The 20,626-nt window shown below is 39.0% G+C and overlaps 2 protein-coding genes and 1 pseudogene across 5 annotated transcripts; 2 read left to right on the top strand and 1 right to left on the bottom strand.

Moving 5' to 3' along the window:
- Positions 1-2,586: 2,586 nt before the first annotated feature.
- LOC148727356 (melanocyte-stimulating hormone receptor-like) lies at positions 2,587-6,808 on the bottom strand. The gene is made up of 2 exons (XM_088728523.1): positions 6,697-6,808; positions 2,587-5,217 (listed from the first exon to the last, which is right to left on the bottom strand). Exon 2 carries the CDS (start codon positions 5,047-5,049, stop codon positions 4,132-4,134), a length of 918 nt encoding a protein of 305 aa, XP_088584649.1. The 5' UTR covers positions 5,050-5,217; positions 6,697-6,808; the 3' UTR covers positions 2,587-4,131.
- Positions 6,809-13,771: 6,963 nt separating this feature from the next.
- Positions 13,772-16,937, top strand: LOC111332530 (neurocalcin-delta pseudogene; annotated as a pseudogene). 3 transcript variants are annotated; one of them, XR_015990106.1, is made up of 2 exons: positions 13,772-13,923; positions 15,753-16,937. The product of XR_015990106.1 is annotated as a neurocalcin-delta pseudogene, transcript variant X1 (transcript). The 3 variants fall into 3 exon arrangements; XR_015990107.1 differs by lacking the exon at positions 13,772-13,923 and adding an exon at positions 14,012-14,031; XR_015990108.1 differs by lacking the exon at positions 13,772-13,923 and adding an exon at positions 15,370-15,498.
- A 135-nt stretch (positions 16,938-17,072) lies between these two features.
- LOC111332544 (outer dynein arm-docking complex subunit 1) lies at positions 17,073-19,862 on the top strand. Its single transcript, XM_022937901.2, has one exon. The coding sequence runs from the start codon at positions 18,131-18,133 to the stop codon at positions 19,766-19,768; it is 1,638 nt and encodes a 545-aa protein (XP_022793636.1). The 5' UTR covers positions 17,073-18,130; the 3' UTR covers positions 19,769-19,862.
- The last annotated feature ends 764 nt before the right edge of the window (positions 19,863-20,626 follow it).

The raw sequence follows: 20,626 nt of genomic DNA, 5'->3' as shown, positions 1-20,626 counted from the left end.
AGGCCTTCTTCGTATAAAATCCAGAAGCATGTTGGAATACATCACGACAAGGGATTCTAAATATGTATAAAAGGAAATTCCTTCGTAATCTACGCCTATGCCTTTTCAGCAACTCAACATCCGCGGCTCTGAATGGCGCTGGTATGAATGGAATGCAAATGAAACGTGCTGTGTTGCAGGTAATAAACGTTTTCTTACGTAACCCAGTTCGCCTTTAGGTCCTTTAAGAAATAATGGAAGCACTGTTCGACTAGATTACTTCCCAAAGTATTCAATAAAGAATACTTTCTTTCATCAGTGACTTTTAGCGACGAAACTTTGGTCCGGTTTTAACCTTAATCACGTCTTCCATAAATATCAATAGTGGATGTTGAGAAGCCTATCATAAAAAGATCCTTGAAAATGTTTCCGATACACTGATAAGTCTTTGAAAAATGCTCTTACATTAAAAATTATACATTTGGTGATGGCACGACGTTTAAGATTGCTTCTTTTTCTAGGCCGAGCAACTCTGTTCGTGACAACAGCAAAAGAAAACCTTTCTGAATTCCTTTCAAGCCTAAAATTTGCCATCTCTCTTAATGTGCTTACAAATATCTTTCTTGACGTGCTTACACACACTGTGCCCTCGATATCGCTGATCCTAGCAGTAGGCAGAACGCGTGTCACCTATAAACGGAGTATTGGCTCAGTTCACCGAAGATCATAACTTCTGTGGTTCGGTGGCGAAGCATCGGAACGCGTAAGCCAGGTCGCGTAATTCCACGGTGGCGTTCTTTGAACACAGCGGTCAAATTATTGCTCATGCGCACTTCAAAGGGTAATTTGCTACTGTCAATCAAGGAGAATCTAAGTGAGACGTAGTTTTTCGCAGTTTCTAAAGAAATCTGTTGGGACGCCTGGTCAATTTCCATTAGTAATGCAAACGAAGCAGAATGCTCTGATAGTCCAATAACACTTTCTACCAGATCTGTGTGATTGGGTTTGCTGTGGTTTTAGGCCAGTGCCGCTGGCCGGCCCAGCGAGACCACTTCCAAAATGGCAGCTACTAATTGTGAAAACTCATCAATTCTAACTCTGAAATCGACGTGTCTTCGAACGAAGCTGAAAACCCCATCAGAGAAGCAAAAAGGAAGGGAGCAAATTTGAAAGAACACTTGATCAAACCTCCCTAGAGGATAATTTTTTTGTCACACAATAAGAAAGAAAACACAATTGGAGACCTATATGTTTCTTTTATGATTCTGAAAAGCCAAATTTTTAAAGTTTGACATGCTGTATACATAGCTGTTGAGACGGTGTTGTTACAACAATATGTGGCCCTGACAAAGTATATCCTGAAAGACTTCTAGAGTTAAATTGCATTCGGTCTCTTTAGAACTGAGAAGAAAATATCTTGCCCTAGCTCAAAAGTATTAGACTATATTTGGTTACTGTGATATTAACTCCCATCAGTATTTTGATATTATTGGAGTAACTCGTACTAGAAGTAAGCATGAGTATAAAATAAGGCCGAAAGTTGCCCGTACAAATTATTTTAAATATTCATTCTTTCATAGATATATTAATGATTGGAACTCTTTGCCTTCTGATGTAATGTCATCTCCTATAGCCTCCAGTCTTTGAAAGTTTCACTGATTAAGTACCAGTCCAATGCTCATAATTTTTCTGTAATACTAGGGATAGCGTTTTTAATATAAGTTTATGCATTATTATTTTTGGAGGGTATGTCTTAGCATGGAAATTTGGTTTCCCCCTACTACCATCCTGTTAACCATTTTTGTATTTTTGTTTGTTTATTATATGTATTATATTTTATTCATTTATTTATTTATTTATTTTAGTATTAAGTTCATTTGTATCAGTTATGTACGGTTACGAACTGTGATTAAACATTAGACATTGTACTTTATGACAAGAAGAAAACTGCCTCAAGTTTTTTCGATACCAAAGTCCAAATTCACAAAGCGACAGAATCATGATGTGGAAGATTTAAAAGGCTTAAACAATACCATCTTGGGAAAGTCATATACTTAACTTTTTAAGGTGGCTCGTACCGGTTTTCATCTTTTTGATGGTTTGTAACTTTGAAAGAATACAACAGAAAGACTGACCAAGGCCAGTTGAACACTTTTACGGGGTTGAATTACATAATCATTGGTTATCCAAAAGTAAGTGTCATTTCGTCATTAGCAGTTTCCATGGCAACGCTTTCATAGGCTTATTCAGACGCATTTTTTAGCTTGTGGCTTAAATAATTCGAGAACTAACCCGGTGACCCCCTGATTTTTTTCAGTGATTGCTTTTGGCACTTGAAAAGGAAAATGCACAAAGATTTTTAAAAAATTCTACGGAGCGGAGTTTCAGAAAATCTACAAAAAAGACAATTTTCACACATCACAAATTTTCCGTAGAATTTTCTAGTTTTTTTTCTGATGATTCCTTTCGACGCTATTATCATATTGGAACAATAAAAAGAAGGGGTCACCGGACTTGTTTTCATGCAATAGCTTTCGTGAGTTTAGCAATTTCCACGCGCGTTTTAAATATCTGGATTCTATAAGATCGACATTTGCCCATGATCTGTTTTAGCTACCGCTGAAAATTGCGTGTGCTCGCGCGAGCACCTGCGATCTGATGTTTACAGACGTTTACTGCTAAAAAAAATCATTAAACAGCCGTCAAAGACAGCCTCCCGAGCTCATCTTAAAAATCCTACACACGACTCCTGGCTATATCATATTATTTTCCTTTAAGTTTCAAAGTCTTCTTCCACTTCAGGTAGATTATCCTTCTCTTGAGTTCTTTTTTTTTCGCCGTCGCAAGATTTCATATCGGTTGAATATTTCTTTTAAATGTGAATCCGAAAATCGTCTTCGTTATCTTAGTTTCTATCTCCTGCATTCTATCTCCTGCATTCTATCTTCTATCTCCTGCATTCCTGCTCAACACATCAAATACAAGCTCTCAGGTAAACTTCTCACAAAAGTAGAAAAAATTCCACGCGCCGCCATCTTTGTTTTGAATTTTCATCTTTTGATCTCGCGCTTCTTTCGCACGTTTCTCTCGCGCGCGTCATGCAAGAGTGACCTGTTCCCCGCGCGAGGAAACTGGTACGAGCCACCTTAAGCACGTAAAGCCGGGGTGCTTACTCCAAGTTGATGATACCGTGACCTACTTACGTTACCGACAAGTCCAGGCTGCCAAGGAATGACAACTTCAAGTTATGTATTCAAGTTTTCCCTTGGAGAATCTTCCCTCTTAAAACCGTCGAGTGAGCTTTTCAAGAAAACTTGTCCACAACACTAAATTGTCAAAAGGAACTTGTTAGAACAGTATTTGATTTACTCGAGCCCTATACAATTTCTTTGACAATGGTTGAGTCATCTACATCAGCAAGATCTTCACTGAAAAGCTTAACTGTGAGAAAAGCAGGTAATTCAGGTGTTACATGCTGAATAAAAAGCAAGTTATGGCCAGCAAGTGATGAACCATAAGGCTTTTCTTACGGTGTTTTCTTTAAAGGGTTAATGGTGTATTGTGAACAATGCAATGCAAATTCAGCATGCATTAATTAGAAGTGTGAAATGTCCTATGAATGTCCAATAGCTGAGTACGCCCGGGGGTCGGCACTCTTTAGAAATCTTGGTAATGGTGTCCCACGTGGTTCTCCATAGTTTGTTCCAAATTATGATCAAAATGTAGTATTTTTTACCCGTTTTCACACTTGACCTCTAAGATATCTTCCTCAAATCTGGCTTATGAAAGGTTTTTTGGTTTGCAAATCCACCACGGTGTTTTGTACAGTTATTACGCTTCGCATCCCTACCGAAGCTAACAGTGGGTGAGATTCATTCGAAAATTCATCTACAGAAGATACAATTTGCTTACTTCTCTTTTTACCATTTTTCCAAAGTTAAGAGATGAATGCGTTAATAGAATCTCGCTGTTCCTTTGAAAGCCACCACATTTGATTTAAGACCATACAGTCGGGCGAACGTTGCTCAGAAACCATACTTTCTAGGGTGGCTTTTATATAGAGTGGTAACCTCGTCCGTTAGAGAAAAAGAGTTCACCTTACGATCTGTATATTTGTTGGTAATGTACGTAACAGTGGGAATGAAAGTGAGTTCATTCAAAAGAGCATAACTGTCCTATCGTGTCTTTCACTGCTTTCCTTACTTCTCTAATCTTCCAAAAGTAAAGAATCGGATTTAAAGAGGAGTTGAGCATGATGATAGACAGTGTTATATCCCAAGCGAAATCACGTGAAGGCGAAATCACTCCGGTCATGGCGTACAGAGCGGCGACGACGCAGAATGGAAAATAGCAAACTATCAATGCCATTTGCAGCCACAGTGCTGCAGACACTGACTTTCTGTACCGCGTCAAGTTCAGCGGAGGTGTTTCTCCGTCAGTTCTACAAGAATTCCCGTGCGTGTTAAACTGCTCTACTTGAGTTTTGTGATGGCGAAGTGTCATGTAGATCTTGGTGTAACAAAAGGCTGAAGTTATCAAACACATGAACATTACAATGCATATGATTCCTACAGTGAAGAGGTAGTCGACTTCCAACATCGCTGCAGTGAGACTACTCGTTGGCAAGAGGATGATAACAAATAATCGAGCTCGCTTTAAGGTCACAATCTGTCGGTATCTCAAACCCAGCTTTAGGGCGAGAAATCTGTCCACGCTAATAGCAGTCAAGGTGGCCAATGATACCCCACAAAAAATTCCACTTGCGATGCTGGTTACTATTGTAGTATAATAACAAGTGTTCGTGTGTCGTGAGGACATTAAGTAGGTGATGTAAATTGGTTCAAGGATGAATCCTACACAAAGATCAGTACTCGCCAGACAACGGAATAACAGCTTTGATGATGGATGAAAGGAGTTCTCCTTTTCAAGAGCTATGAGGATTACGAAATTCCATAGAAACGCAGTCAGGGCCAAGCAAACGTTAAGTCCGGCAAGAAACATGTGTTGGTTGGCATCATATAATCCATTTATGCAAAAAACTTGAGTTTTCGTAATATTTTCCGCGCTCATGTTAGCCGTCTTGAGAATTACTTGACCACTTTAAAATCGGCGTAACTCGTTTCAGTCTGTCAGGTAACTTGATCGACACAAAGTCCTCTTTTTAAAGAGCAGTTTTTGCGATATAGCATATGCTCTTTCGTCATCGAGTGGGTCGTAACGATGACGCAAATTCTTTTGCTGATGGTCAGAGGAAAAAAAATATGAGTTTTTATCTGACTCATTCCGGTTTGCATATGCATCTAATTCAAATATGGTATTCAAGTCACCGCGTATTAGTTGGGGTGCGCCGCCTCTGACGGCAGGGTGAAATGAGTGGTGCAGGTATTAAAACTAAACTGATGTCATTAACTTTGTTTTTTGACGCATTAAACTCCTCTACCTTGCTGAAAATTCAAATATTTTCAATTTTTCTCTCCTCGTTTGTTCTCATAACGTAAACAACGGATGTCACGTCCTGCGGTTTTGCCTGCCATTGTGACGGCTTTCAGTTGACTTTGTTCCAAAATTTGCGGCTGTTTTGTCAGCTTGTGGAGGTTTTCTGAGGCTTTGCGGTGACTTCGTAGCCTCTTTCAGATCCATTTTTTTTAAAATAATTTTCAAATTTAGAGGAACAGGAAACTTTTGATGAAAATAATTAAAACTGACCTATTGAAGGCCAAGATGACACAGTTTGACTCCTAAAAAGGTAAATATTTCTGAAGAGAAAGAATTACGGTTAGCAAGACAAAGGCAACTGGGCCTTTGAGGAAAACAATCAAGGAATAAAGATCAAAAAGTGAATGAGTTAAAACATCCAACGTAACAAAACAAAACAATACAAAAGAATACAAAATAGAATTCAAGGATACAAGCAACCACCAGACAATTGACACCGCTGTTATTGAAAACTCGAAATAGTCGGAAAGTCGGTAAAATGTAAAATTAATGCAAAGTTTTAATTAAGTCTTTGTTTTTGAGGGAAAAGGAAAAAATATGCTTCCTCTATTTCAGAAGCTTTTTGAGAGGAGTCGTTTCTCAACCAGGATAAATGTTGCGGTTAGCACTTCGCGTAAGAGCGACTTCCATCATTCAAAGAGAACCGTTTGTCAAAATTGTTGTTTAGATCTAAAAAAAAAAACAAAAAAAAAAAAAAAAACTGGTGTTGTGAACTTAAGTTTCAGTTTTCCATTTTCCTTTCATTAATGGCTTTATTGATAAAACCGCGGTAATTCTGTTTCACTTATCATGCTTCCTAGATTGTGACATGAGTTTATTTAGGAAATGAAAGTTGTTGACGAAACTCTGTCTTGAGTCATCTGGCTCAAACTTTATTCGCAGCTGCACAAATCGAGCACTATGATGATTGAAGTTTTGTGGTACTTTCAAAACGTCTAATATAGATTTTTTTTTTAGTTCTCTAGCCTTCCGCAGAGATGTCCCACAACTTTCCTTTCTTTTTCGAAATTATGAAGCAGTTGACAGTACACTGACGCAATGGGAGTTTTATATACCATTCACCATAACCTTAGTTCGTCCTATATTCTCTACTCGATTGTTGGTTATGTCTGGCGGATCGTGAGATTTTTCAGACGCTGTATCTTACCAATTAAAACCTCATATTTCTACAGCAGCTCTTCGTTAGAATGAAAAATTCACAGTGATTATCACAAAAATTACCTGCAAGATTAGGTGTAGTTCCGAGCCGTTTTCTCTGTGTTATCAACTAAAACAAGGTGTCAAATCACGGAGGGAAAGTTTAATTTAGCGGCGCCTGAATTCAGATACTATTTACATTGTTATATTAGAAGCCTCAACAATAGCCTTCGATTTAATTCGTGCAGTATTTGACAGATCGGTCGGTAATGTCAAATTAAAAAAAAAGTTGATCAAATGTAAATCGAAACTCGATCCTAATACATGTATATGCAACATATTTTTTTTCTCAAATTAAACAAATAACTAGTATAAAACATATAATGAAATTGAATAGTTGTTTCACTGTTCTTTATCTCCAGTTTTACTTGAAACTTAAAAGCTCTCCTTGTATGTAGTTTGAAACGATTTAGGGCCATCTCAAAATGTACCAAAGCGCGCACGGCTCAGAGAACAGCGCCCGTCGAAGAGCACCGTTGGTTTTAAATTTTTCAATTGAACGAAACGGATAAATCCGTTTTTATCCTTTTAGGATAAAAACGGACTTGTAAGACAAGGTTTCATGATTTTGAAAAGATAACATGAATTGTTATTTGATGTGTTGTAACTTGTGGCAGGTGTAAAATGTCGTCGTTTCAATGTTCTTAATTCTTGTACACGTTAATTAACAATTTTTTTTCTCTTTTTCTCTTTTGTTAATGATTGTTTATTTTGTTATTTCTAAGCATGGGGACTTATGAGTGGGTTGGGTTTCAATTTTGTCTGTTTGTAGGGGTTAGGGAAAGGTAATTTACCCAGTAGGGGAAAACTTTGTCCTATTGTAAATTTACCTGTCTTTCGCAAATTATAAATGAATAAATAAATGAATTAATAAAACTTAAAAATACTTGAAAAGGTGTCGCGAACTGAAAAGTCACATGGATCAAAAGTATGCGGGTGAGTTCCACGATTTTGCACTGGCTAAAACTTCCCTCGCACTGATCATCAATATCAGAACTAGAAAAGGAAATTGCATAGACAGTACTAGAAAAAGAAAAATACTGAGTGTCGTTTATTTGTTAGTCCTAAAAGTAAAGTAGCCGTGATACCAATAACAGCCCGGGATTCGGTCCAAAGATATACACAGTGAAATTTCAAGGAATGCTAAACCCTATCCCTCCCAAGCGTAACCAAGACAGAATTTCTTTTTACAATATTAGTAGCATGCAAACGTACAAGAAGTAAGAGTAAAGAAAAATATAAATCAGGGGATTGTTAGTTGATCCTATAATGAATTCTCCTTACAAACATCATAAGAATTGTATGGCAGACTAAAGGGAGAATTACTAATGAGATCTTGGTAATGAAAGGGTTCAGTTCCCCAGTCATACTGAAAAGATCGGAGGTGAAAAGTTTCACGCCATTCGGTAGAAAAGCACTCTATCCGCACCACAAACTGGCGATTTCTACTGATCTACTCATCGCCTAAAAAGTTTGCTTTCAGTCTTTGAATCTATTGTTTCCCAAATTGATATCTGAAAGTTCATATCGACAACTCAATATCAAGCCGAACAGGAAACTTATAACAGCGCACGAATTATTAGCTTTTAATCAGCGGCAATCGAACGAATTACAGCTGACTTTGTGGTAAAGAAAATGGGATTATAACATAACCAAAGTAAAGCGCGCGCTCTGATTGGTCAATTTAGCGTCCCCCATTTGCCCATGGGTGTACGCTGCTGACGTGAGCAAATGCAAAGACTATTTTTCCGCGCGCGCTTGTTTTTTCTGGTCGCGTAAGATTTGTTAATTAAAAGAGAACTCTTTAGCTACAATGTATCAATGTTATGTTATAAAACAAATGGTAAACACCACAGCGTACACTGTTGAGTTATGGATGCACTTGGGAGGTTTGCTAAGCACTCAAGAAGCTAGAGTCGCTCTCGGCTATCGCCTCGAGCGACTCTTACGCTTCTTTCGTGCTTAGCAACCTCCCGCGTGCATCCATAACTCAATAGTGTACGCTGTGGTGTTTACCATTTGTTAATTTCAATTATGAAAAAATAGGGACATCTGTTCGATGAGATGGAGGGTGTACAATGACTATATTTCGGTAGGTATACCGAGGTTACATCCCGAAGGGTATAATGAGGATAAATCCCGTATAGGGTGTGTTGAGGCTACATTCCGTAGGAAACTCTAAGGTTATATCCCGTAGCTTGTACTGGGCCGGATTACATCCCGGAGAGTACTCTGAGATTACATCCCGGAGGGAATACTGAGGTTACGTTACGATGGATATACTGAGGCTACATCCCTGAGGGTATGATGAGGTTATAACCCAGAGGTTATATTACGGCTATATCCCCGAGGGCAAACCTAGGTTATATCTGGTAGGGGCTGAAGTTACATCTCCAGTAATGCTAACTTAAGCCTGTTCCAGGCTTTCCTTTTGAGTAATGGAGACGATTGAAAACAATTTGAACCAAGGAGTAAGAGTTGAAATTACAAACAAACACTAACGAGGCCGTGAAAAATATGGTCATAAAATTCAACACTAGGAAAACACTCAACGAAACTAACAAAAAATGACTTTTAATATACCGCTAAATTTACGTAATTACGTAATCAATACGAACAAGTGTTGCGCTTAAAACTTACATTCAGCATGTGTGTGCTTATCAGAGCCAAGTCAGGACTTTCGCATACTGAGGGCTGTTCAAACGTCAGTGAGCCGCCGAAAATAACCCTTCCCTACATAGCTTGTAGGAAAGCAAAGCTGTTTTGCGTTTTTCGATCTAATCGAGCGAGCTCTCCTGGAAAACACACTAAAAAAATAGGCTTGTTCAGTCTACTGGCCATTCTCAAGGCTGCTCTTATCCAAACGATCATACTGCACTATAGATTAAAAGATAGGCTAGATGATTAAAAAGATGGTAGGTGAATGGGACACGAACACCGTTTTACACTTGCCTGTTTAACCGCTTTTCCCTATTGATCAAGGGCTTGGAGCAGCGGCTCTACAGAGGCTTATCGATATGAAAAACTTGACATTCGCATAGCTGAGAATTTTCTCATGGAGCTATAGGTTTAGAGGTTGAAACTGACCTGGTATGGAGAATAATTTTCTAACTCAGCACGCAGTCAACAATTAGAGACGCCTTCGTTCCTTGTTCAAAAGACAGCCTGATTTATGCATTACTTTCTAGTAGAGAAAAATATTCCCAATTTTTATTTTTGCCTTGATTTGCCCAAAATTACTTATCTATTATTAACAAAGCTGACATATTTCATTAAACTGATAACTAGAAGCGTATAGGCTATAAGCTCCCGTTAATAACCAAATCCAAAATGATTTATAACATAACCAAAGTAAAGCGCGCGCTCTGATTGGTCAATTTAGCGTCCCCCATTTGCCCATGGGTGTACGCTGCTGACGTGAGCAAATGCAAAGACTATTAAATATTTTTCTGCGCGCGCTTGTCTTTTTCTGGTCACGTAAGATTTGTTAAACAAAAGGAAACTCTTTAGCTACAATGTGTTAATGTTATGTTCTAAAACAAATGGTAAACACCACAGCGTACACTATTGAGTTATGGATGCACTTGGGAGGTTTGCTAAGCACTCAAGAAGCTAGAGTCGCTCTCGGCTATCGCCTCGAGCGACTCTTACGCTTCTTTCGTGCTTAGCAACCTCCCGCGTGCATCCATAACTCAATAGTGTACGCTGTGGTGTTTACCATTTGTTAATTGGCAAAATTTAAACGTCGACCGTTATTTCTTCTTAATAGCCGGGGGTGGCATTTTCTCTTCCAGCTATTATTGAAAGTGATGTCTGACAACAAAAGACCATGACCTCTTGCTTGCGAATGAAATAGATCGTGCGAATGAAATATACCAGTTTAGAATTACTAGTTGGATTGAAAATGTAAAAAAAAAGGTGAATTCAGTTGATTCTGAGCAAAGATTTCGACGAGTTAGCTTAAATTTGTTTTTCGATGTAAATAAAAAAAAATTACCAACTGAGCGGCAAAAACTGTGAACTTCCTGTCTGTCTAGATGAAAATGATTTCTAAAGGTGATTCCTTTTTTAGTCCAAATCCACAGTCTTCTTAATAAAATGCTAAACCAAAAATTAATTAAAAGGTAGCTGTCCTCTGCATAAATGCGAAGAGGTTACTCTGACAGGTTGCTGTTCTTTTTACTTTCTAAACTGACATATACAGTCCCTTGAATTCCAGGCAAAACATTAGAGAGCTCTTAAAACTCATCATATTTCACACATGACTTTCTTAATTGAAAATCTTCATGTTGCCTTCTTTGTTTGAACAGTTATTTAAATCCTGTGATGTTTTATGAATTCATTCACGGCTATAGTTCATTTGTTTGTTCTGACAGCCGTCTGATTACATTTCGTCGCTTTTTGCATGAGAATTGGGGATCCAGTCAAAATGCCAACCTTGATAATTACTTGATAATTTGAATATATCAACAAAGTTGAAGTGGTAAATTGGCCACCGTAACGATTACAAAAGCTGACGTTTCGAGCGTTAGCCCATTCGCTCCGACGAAGGGCTAACGCTCAAAACGTCAGCTTTTGTAATCGTTACGGTGGCCAATTTACCACTTCAACTTTGTTGATATATTCAAATTATTTCGTTACTCCCACCGACGCAGCCCCAAACAGTTTCTTTCGAAACCATCAGCCTTTATTCATTGCAATTCCATTATTTCTGCGATCAAATATTCTTCCTATTGATGTGCTCAATTATAAATCAACGGGTGTTTTGATGCATGATATTGACCATGATCTTGTACCTTAAAATCTGAAGAACCTATTCACTAGGCTACCTTCGATTCACTCTTATAACATCAGAGCTGCGGCTGCTGGTAAATTTCATGTAGTTCAATCACGAACAAAAAAGTAGAACCAATCCTTCTCAAGGCTTGGAGCTAGAATCTGGAACAAAATCCCCGAGTCTTTAAAATCAAAACCGAAGTAATCATTCAAAAAAACCTTCAGACTGAATTGTTGCAGTTTTTAGTACATGAGGGGGTTTATGCTAATGTATATAATCTTGCTGATAAAAAAATACCTTAACTCTACACCGCCTAGATTAGCTATGCTATTTGCGGTGTACAGTTACCTGTCTTTCAAGGATTTAATTATATTAGTTAATAATAATAATAATAATAATAATAATAATAACAGTAATATGTTTAGGTTAACTGCTTGCTTGAAATACAGTTTATGATTGCCAGTAAAAGAACATCTCAATTCAGGGGTTTCGCCCACGATCACCCAGGTCAGCCGTCCAACACTGGGCGTGCGCAAATGTATCCGTTTCGGTTGCGCGCCCATTTTCTGTCGAAGAAATGGGTAAGAAACAACCCTTGTCATGGAACATTAGAGTTTGCTTAACTTGGTGCCTTCTGTTTACGGACTTTTTCGTTCTGAACATTATTGAAACAGTCTTACATTTGCATGAATTACCAGCTAGTGGGGTTATTTTTAACTCCTGTAGAACAACCGTCGTTCTGTCCTCTTGGTTCACATCAATAACAGTCCAAGAAGTGTAAAAAGACGTACTGGTTCGTTTCCTAAAGAAATTCACATACGCTAAAATCACTGAAAGCTCCTCGAAGGCGCTAAATCCGCCGTGCGTGCGCACTCATTTTGCCGCTTTGTCGTTGGACTAAGGTTCTGATATCCTTACTGAGCGACCATCTGTGTATTTAACATTTTCATGGCCAGCAACAACGTTATCTTTCAACACTCAAATTTTCATTTCAGACAAATTAGAATTTCACAATTTTGGATGATTTCAGAGCTACCTTAAAAATAGTGAAAGACCCAGGAAAGGATCTACGTACTGACTTATTTGCATTTTACGATGTGGAATGGAAAAGCAACGCTATGAGGAGGTCATTCGTTTTCCTATTGTATATCCTCCGATAGGGGTATTCTGAAATTGGTTTGTGTGCACAATATTGTCAAAAGATGTGTAAAGGACCGCCAAAATGTACTTATTCTCCTATAAGCCTCTGTAAATATTCTTTTGGCACTTAATCGGCAGTTTATTTTCCATACTCTGTAGCGTCGACTGATCCCCTCCCCGTTCCCCCCCCCCCGGAAATCGTTCGTTCCTACAAAAATCCACCACTCCACCCTCCCCCGGCAATCATTTTCCTGTTTCGTGACTGGAGACAACAACTTCCAGTATTCCAAATACATAGGCTTCAGAAAGAGGGTAAACCATGTAAATTATAAATGATTCACTTAGCGAAAGTGTTTAAATATGTTTATAGAGACAGTCTGGGTGGGGAAATAATAGCAAATAAGTCCAGAACACAAAGGCGTTTCGAATAAATTTGTCTTGAGAAAATTCTAGCAAGGCGTGAACCGAAATATTTTGCAGTTCACAAATGCAAGCCAAGACCAAAAATTCACTCAGGTTGCTGTCAAATTTCAATTACAACATATTTAAATGATTTAAGAAGAGTACTTGGACGGATTTCAGGACAAACTAATGAGTCATTTAGCCTCGGAGCACGCTAACGCATTAATGTTTAAATAGTTTGAGAGAACTAGAAAGTTTCTACATCTCAATTTAACAAAATTTACCATGTTGATAGGTTACAGATGCAAAATAAAAAAAAAGTGAGATCCAAAGTATGAACTGAATTGAGAGCAAATTTCATGATATACGCGATTCCCACTGAATTTCTTGAAAAACAGAAAGTTTAACTACCAGTGAGCTAGGCTTTCCATCAAATTTTTGGAGGCGAAGTTGAATTTAAGATTAATCGATCGAAACGCCAGAGGGAACTAACAATGATCATTGCTGCTATAAGGTAACTGCAGGGATTGCCTGTGGAAAATCACAGCTTTAAATTCAAACTCCAACAGTCCATCTATCACAGGAGGCAAACAAGCCAACATTCTAGAAGTAAATACGTAACATGTAAAATCAGCCTCATATTGGGACTTAAATTATGAACACGAACAGAAACGATTAAAGTATTTGCCTATCAGCCAAAGAATTGTTTCCAGAACCACAGGCGCGTAAAAGGATAAAATAGTATTTTTGCAAACAATGGTAAAGAGAACCAATTGGCGTTTCCGTGACATATTACAATAGGGCTAAAAATGTGTCGAGCGATCAGGAGAAATGCGTTGATTCCATCTGGTGTGAAAACTAACGCGCATTTGAACCTCTCGGTTGTTTCGTGGTGAATACAAACTTTTCATCGAGACATAACACATCACCAGGTGAGAGGAATAGATTTATGTGTCTTTAACTCGAAAATACCGCAATTGGTTTATCTTTGGAACTTCAATCGGTTTAAACTCGACGCGGCACCCAGGTGGATTAAGCAGGTTTTGTATTCGGTTTTCTAAATCAAGATTACAAATACGAGTACATGTTTAGAATATATGGGCTAAGAAAGAAAAACATGAAAAATTCAGTTACATAAATCGTGCTTTCAACCATGCAAATTTTCCATTTTGAAACAGATTTACGCAGTTTCGGTTAACGATAAACTCGAAGTACACTTTGTCAAAGAAACTGTACAAAAATGAGAGGGATCTCGAAACAATATCTCACCACCATCTGTCTGTCACGATCCCCGTTTTTTTTTTCGCAATTATCTCAAGCTAGAATGGCCGAATTCCGTCCATGATTGAATCAGTTCAGGTACTTAAGCCCAAATAAGTATTACCACTGACCGAATTGAAATCCCGCCGAATCTTCTCGCACGGCAAATGATTGATCCACAAGACCTTCCTTGAGCTACTTTCTCTACAGTTAAGAAACCTGCTGGTTTTGAACAACAGCAGTCGTTATTTGCTATGTAAAGTGGTTTTGAATCGCACGACTGGCCGTGATCTGTTAGTTCCTTCAAGTATCTGTTAAACTATAATGTTAGCACTGTTTGGCTAATAAACTCTACCTTGACCGAGTGTTTGCCAAAAGAGTGACCTCAGAAGATCGAAAGAGATAAACGTACTATCAATTGCGATATTTCTGTTTTTAATTTGAAACCCAAACGTGTACAGATTGATCACGAAAACTTCAAACTGTCTGAGATGTGCTTCAAACGGCAACAAGCTTGTTGTTATTTCTCTGTTCAACGACAATTTTTTGCTCTTGTCTACGTTAGTAAATAGTGAATAAGTTTCGTCTTACTATTCCGTTTGAGAAACTTGAGTGTACAAAGTAATTAATTTTTAACAAAGTTTTTCAAAAGCTCGACTACGTTCGTTACAATAATTAATTTTCTTAATCTATACAGCTCTTCAAGGAAATTTGGTTCGTTCTTTCTTATTGGCTTAGGTTTTACGAATCTTCATAAAATAACGTCACGATAACATGCACCAAAGTCCGATCCCTGAAACACTGTTGATGAGCGAACGAGGACGAGCTCTGAGGGCACTGAGTCGAAAAACTGCCCACTGGAAAATATTAAAATTTGTCCACATTCATTGACAGCTGTTTATCAAGCCAAGGTGATTTCTAACCAATCAGTACCGATGTTTTATCCTAATCGTTTATGGCAACTGTAGTTTAGTTCTGAGACTGCACGGTTACTTGGTCTGCTTAGATCAGATAAAACTCAGATTATACCCCCGATTTTTTTTTCCAAGTTTTTTCAGTACACAATAAACTGTTGCGGTCATCTACGCAGTAACGGCTTTTCATTTGATTCAAACTGAGGTGTTTGTTGTCCGTGGACGAGGGAAAAACAGAGAAAATGTTAAGGTCTTATCGTGATTTTCTCTTGGTGAAAACATTGAATAAATAACTTTTCTACGGCAGACTCTAATTTGTTTGAATATTTTAAGGTAAGACATCCTAGACATATTAAATTATTCACTTCTTACTTACGTACGTGCTTTTACTATAACAAATTCACAAAAGATATTGATCAGTATTAGGGTATAAACACATGATGTAGGATAACAAAATACGCGTTAAAAATCCGAACTGAGTGACAAACGGCATCAGCACATTTTCTCTTGGTCGTGCTCGTTTTAGGATTTTAGCAACTTGATTTAGTGTGGTGTCGATTGATTCGTTAATTTCGTTTTCGTTTTAGGCGACTATATCTTCAGACGATTACGAATCTGATTTTTGACAAAACCAGCCAAGACAACTGGTTAATATTACCGAGATCTGTTATATTGGTGAATACCTTGATACCTTTCAAAAGCAAAAGCAGCGACAACAACAGCAACCGCAAAGGCAGCGGTAGGGACGCAACAAGAAGCAAGAACACAACAAAACAGAAACAAGCGGCCAACGCCAGAATTCCATTTGACATGGGCAACAGGAAGACCAAACTGAAGACAGAAGAATTGGCCGATTTGATGGAATGTACTCATTTTACACAAGGAGAAATTGAAGAATGGTACAAAGGTTTTATGAAGAGTTGTCCTGATGGGTTGGTATCCTCCGCGGATTTTCAGGACATGTATTCAGACTTTTTCGAAGGGGACGCGTCCGAATTTGCCAGTCATGTTTTCCGCACATTTGATTCCGACAAAAGTGGGTTCATTGATTTTAAAGAGTTCATGTACTCACTTTCAATAACTTCGCGAGGAAATCTGGAAGAGAAATTGGAGTGGGCCTTCAAGATCTACGATGTTGATGGGGATGGGTATGTAACGAAGCGCGAAATGGAAGACATCATCAGATCTGTGTATAAAATGTACGCAGACAGTCGACTGGGAAGAAAAGAAACACCAGAACAGCGTACGGCAAGGATCTTTGAAAAGTTTGACTTGAACAAGGATGGAAAGCTTACCATGGAGGAGTTTAAGACTGGAGCGAGAAGTGATCCTTTCCTAGTTTTGATGATGCAGTACAAATCGTTACACGGTCGGAAGGAATCGGATCCGTCTGTGTCTCCGGAAAAAACTTGTTCATGATGCCGGATCGACCGGTGGCTTTTTTTTATTATTCAATGAGCTGAGAAGTCGGTTAACTTAGCTCCCGATTGATTTGCATCAGTTTTGGTTACCTCATATGATCAGTTATTTAGACATCTTAAATATTTATGACAACTCTTTACGGAAATAAAAGACGCTCTTTAGGTAGGGTATCATTAAGCCCTACTTTTCAAAAAAATTAATTTAAAGTGTTTGCAGACTTGTGCTTGAATCCAATGAAAACTTGATTAGACGAAAAGCGCCTCTGCGTTAGATTTTGCAGAAGCTTATAAGAAGCTTCACCCTGAGTTTTCAGTGGTAATTTATCAATCAATAAACGAGATTGCTTTGGCTGCTTTGTTGAAAAATTTCACCATTTTTTTTTAATTCTAGGGGTTCTGCCAAGGGAACCACTCAGACTTGTGAATAACCCGTCACATTTAACTTGTAATTAACTGATCGCAGAGCAAGGCGCGCGATATGGGTATTTTTCCCCTAAAAAGTCATCAGTAACCCGCTTTTATTCTGTTGAACTTTAAAGGCGTGAGACATACTTTGTCGGCAGTGATCCTCAGAAAGTTTTTTTTTGGTCCCATAGGCGTGTCTTGCCTAGATCTGACTTCATTTACCTAGGCGCTAGCCATATGTCACGACGAAAAACAAAACTAACTTCATAATGCATGGCTCTGACTGATTGCTTACTATAGAAAAAATAGTGTTATCACTGTGACTTGGGTAACTTTTATTGGCTACGAGAACAATTTCCACGGCAGAGATATTTCTTTGCCTTTAAGGACAACTCTCATACGTTTCTAAGAAGGTAGAACTCTGAAGTAGCTTCGTTTGGGTACCAAGAAAGTAAACGAACAATACGAATTTTTGTTTTTGGCCCCTACCATTTATCCGCAGTTATGTGCAAAGGGTAGCGTGAAAAAAAGAGCCAAGATATTGTTATCAGTAGACAAGTACGGAAAGCCTTCGTTTTACAGATAATGGAGCGATGTGTATCAGAAGCTTATGATCTAGTTTGGGGTTATAAGCTTCTGTGTGTACTTACAGAGTTTTAGCGCGATGAAAAAGTAAAAAACAACTTTTATGAGTGTAGGACAACAACTAAAATCCGTATTCCCATTGAGGATCTCTGTCAGTCATATCTGACCTGTTAGTCAGATCATCAGCCGAGCTGAAGAGAACGTTTTGGTGTGTTTTTGTCGCGTCATAATGTGCGGTCCATATGCAATGAGCACCCTTCGCACTTCTAGAATGAAAAAAATCTTTTGAGGAGCTATACTACGATACTCAGCAAATGTTGGGTTTTTCTTCCTTTACATCCCTGGCTGTCGCACCTTGCTTCTAAATGAAGCGACCGGAAATGAAAATCAGATATCACGCACAGATTGACGCAAGAATATCAGAGCGCGCGGTCGAACGAATGCGTCACAAAGGCAGTATTGCTGTTACTTCGCAACATTAATAAAAAAATGTTCAGCAAACATTGCTACAATTTAAGAAGTTAGGATTGTCTATTTTCAGGGTCGGAGAAAAGATGTCAAGCCTGAAGGAAGAAGACAAGGTTGACCCACTCGAAGCACAGCTGGAAGCGCAAATGGAGTTGTCCAATCTGCAACGACAGTATCGTTGTCTGCGCAACGATAGAAGAACGTACACCGATGAGACTGAAAATACCGTGCGCAAGCAGAAGATGGCTATCGAAGCACTAGTCAAAGACAACAAAGAATTAGAAACAATGAGTCACATTGCGAGAAGTAGACAAATTGAGAGATTTGATCAAGAAAATATCAAAAAGCTTGCGGAGCTCTTAGAACGAGAAGCGCAAGTTCAGGAGGAACTCAAGAAGGAGAAAGAGGCAATTGTGGGTGTGGATGAAAAAGTAGCTGCCATGAGAGAAAAGATCAACCAACAATGCAAGAAGATGGGAGGAAGTAAAGATATGAACCAGACGAAACACGTTGCCAATATGAAGCTGACCCGAATACTAGAGAACAGGCTGGATGAGATGACCAAGAAATTTAGCATTGCTTTGACGGGCAATTTGAACCTCAGGGAACACATCAACGACATCGAAGGACAGAAAGCAAAGTTTCTTGATCTTCACAAACGTCTCCAGGTTGAACTGGATGAAGGAAATAGGGAAGTAGATCGTATCTCCGAAGTGGCAACGACTCATTTCACCGCAAGAGACGAAGCACAACACAGGATGGCGTCGCTTCGCGAGCGCGCTGACCGGGAAATGGCGGTTCACAATGCAGAATTCAAAGACGTCATGCGCATTCTTGAGCACGATCGGAAACTTCGGAATTTCATGACCACTAAAGCCAGAGATCGTGCGTCCATTCTAGAGAAAGAGCTGATGTCTCGTGCAGTAAAGAAATTTGAAGCTCAGCAAAAGGGATTGCAACAAGAAACCAGAAAGTTTGAGGAGATTTTCGATAAGATCAAGGAAGCTACTGGTATAGAAGATACAGACACTCTAGTGGAGTCTTTTATTGAGAACGAAGATCGAAACTTCGCACTGTTTAATTACGTCAACAACATGAACACTGAAATCGAGAACCTGAAAAATGATGTAAAATGCTTGAAGGATGAGATCGAACTCATCAAGAAAGGAGGTGTCGCGAGTGATATGCGTAGGAAGGAAATTTTGAACGAGCTTGAGAAGAAAATGGCCGAAGTCACTGATGAGTTGACACTGGTGAAAAAGGAGTATAAAACAAGCAGAAGACAGCTCAATCTCTTAAAGCCAAAGGTCGAAAGCGTTTTTAACTCAATCAAGTGCGATCGCTCCTCAATCACGGAATTGCTCGGAGTAGGCGCGTCTGTAGATGACAACAACATCATGCAATACCTTGGAATTATCGAGCAGAAATGCAACGAACTATTGCAAAACAAAGCTCTGGATAATATCAAGAGGGCACTGGACGAGTCGGCCGGAGACATATCCATTGATGGGTTACAAGGAGCGGGTCCTCAGCCTACACATGGCAACATTTCAATTGTACCTCCCCCGATTGAAGATGACAGTGATCAGACATGGCATGGTAACGAGGCAAAACCGTTGACAGTAGAAGAATTGCAAAGTCTGATACAGCAAGGAAATGTGCGGGGTGTCCTCCCAAAGGTCACAGGGTCAACAAAGCATCCTGCAAAAAGGAAGCGTGCTTAGAAGACAGAAATTAATTAAATTTTATCGAATCTGCCCCTTTTGCTGTAAACATAAAAAGCTTGGAATTAAAATAATCCCTTTTTTACATAGAAAAGTATTCACGGGTCACAATCGATTATCAATGTAAGCAACTACTGCGTTCAGATCATTGGGAGAGATGCGGCAGAGGAATCGGGGGGGGGGGGGGGCGAATCGGTTGGAGATACTTTGCTGTCGATATATCATCTGGCCGAGATTTTTAATACCTAGGAGCTCATATTGGATGGGTTATTGGCACTTTTCCTGGGCTAGATAGACTTGAGAGATTTAATATCCTGAATCACCAGCAGAGCCAACGCAAATGATGACTTAGAGATTAAATACATTAGTAGATTAAGATGGTCGGGCGGTGCGAAGGGTAAATAAGGGAAGAGATTTAAACTTATTTAAAGTGCACCAGGGAAGTCTTCGGTTATCGTGTGAAGGAAGGATTTAGGAGTGTTCAGCTCAGTCACTCCCCCCAGGCCCCCACCCCCACCCCTTCTATTACAGATTAATCTTAAAGTTCTTATTAATAATTCTAAAAAATTTGAGGAGACTTAATTGAAGGTCTGTTGAGGAATTTGTCACAATTTCAAAATAGAAAGGCCAATGAAAGTTCGCAAAATAACCGAACCCCACTGTGGTTGGTCCACACTCGGCCTCGTACCTAGACTTTTCCCGGGAAGATTTTCACATTATATTTAGACTCCCCTCCGCTCACTCACAGACTTGCTGCGCTAGCCCCGTTTTCCTTATATCGGAACCCGACGAGTTTGCGTCTCAGCAAGGCGGGCTCCTTGCAAGCCTAAACGCCATCTAGCAACTCGTTGCCTGTGT

Source organism: Stylophora pistillata, chromosome 7 (genome assembly GCF_964205215.1).
Source record: "Stylophora pistillata chromosome 7, jaStyPist1.2, whole genome shotgun sequence".
Taxonomy (NCBI): Eukaryota; Metazoa; Cnidaria; class Anthozoa; order Scleractinia; family Pocilloporidae; genus Stylophora; species Stylophora pistillata.
Note: the sequence above shows the minus strand (reverse complement) of the source record. Positions and strands in the feature narration are given on the sequence as shown.

Excerpts from the sequence above, each read along its gene's own strand:
- LOC111332544 (XM_022937901.2), top strand. The coding sequence starts at position 18,131 with ATGTCAAGCCTGAAGGAAGAAGACAAGGTTGACCCACTCGAAGCACAG.
- LOC148727356 (XM_088728523.1), bottom strand. The coding sequence starts at position 5,049 with ATGAGCGCGGAAAATATTACGAAAACTCAAGTTTTTTGCATAAATGGA.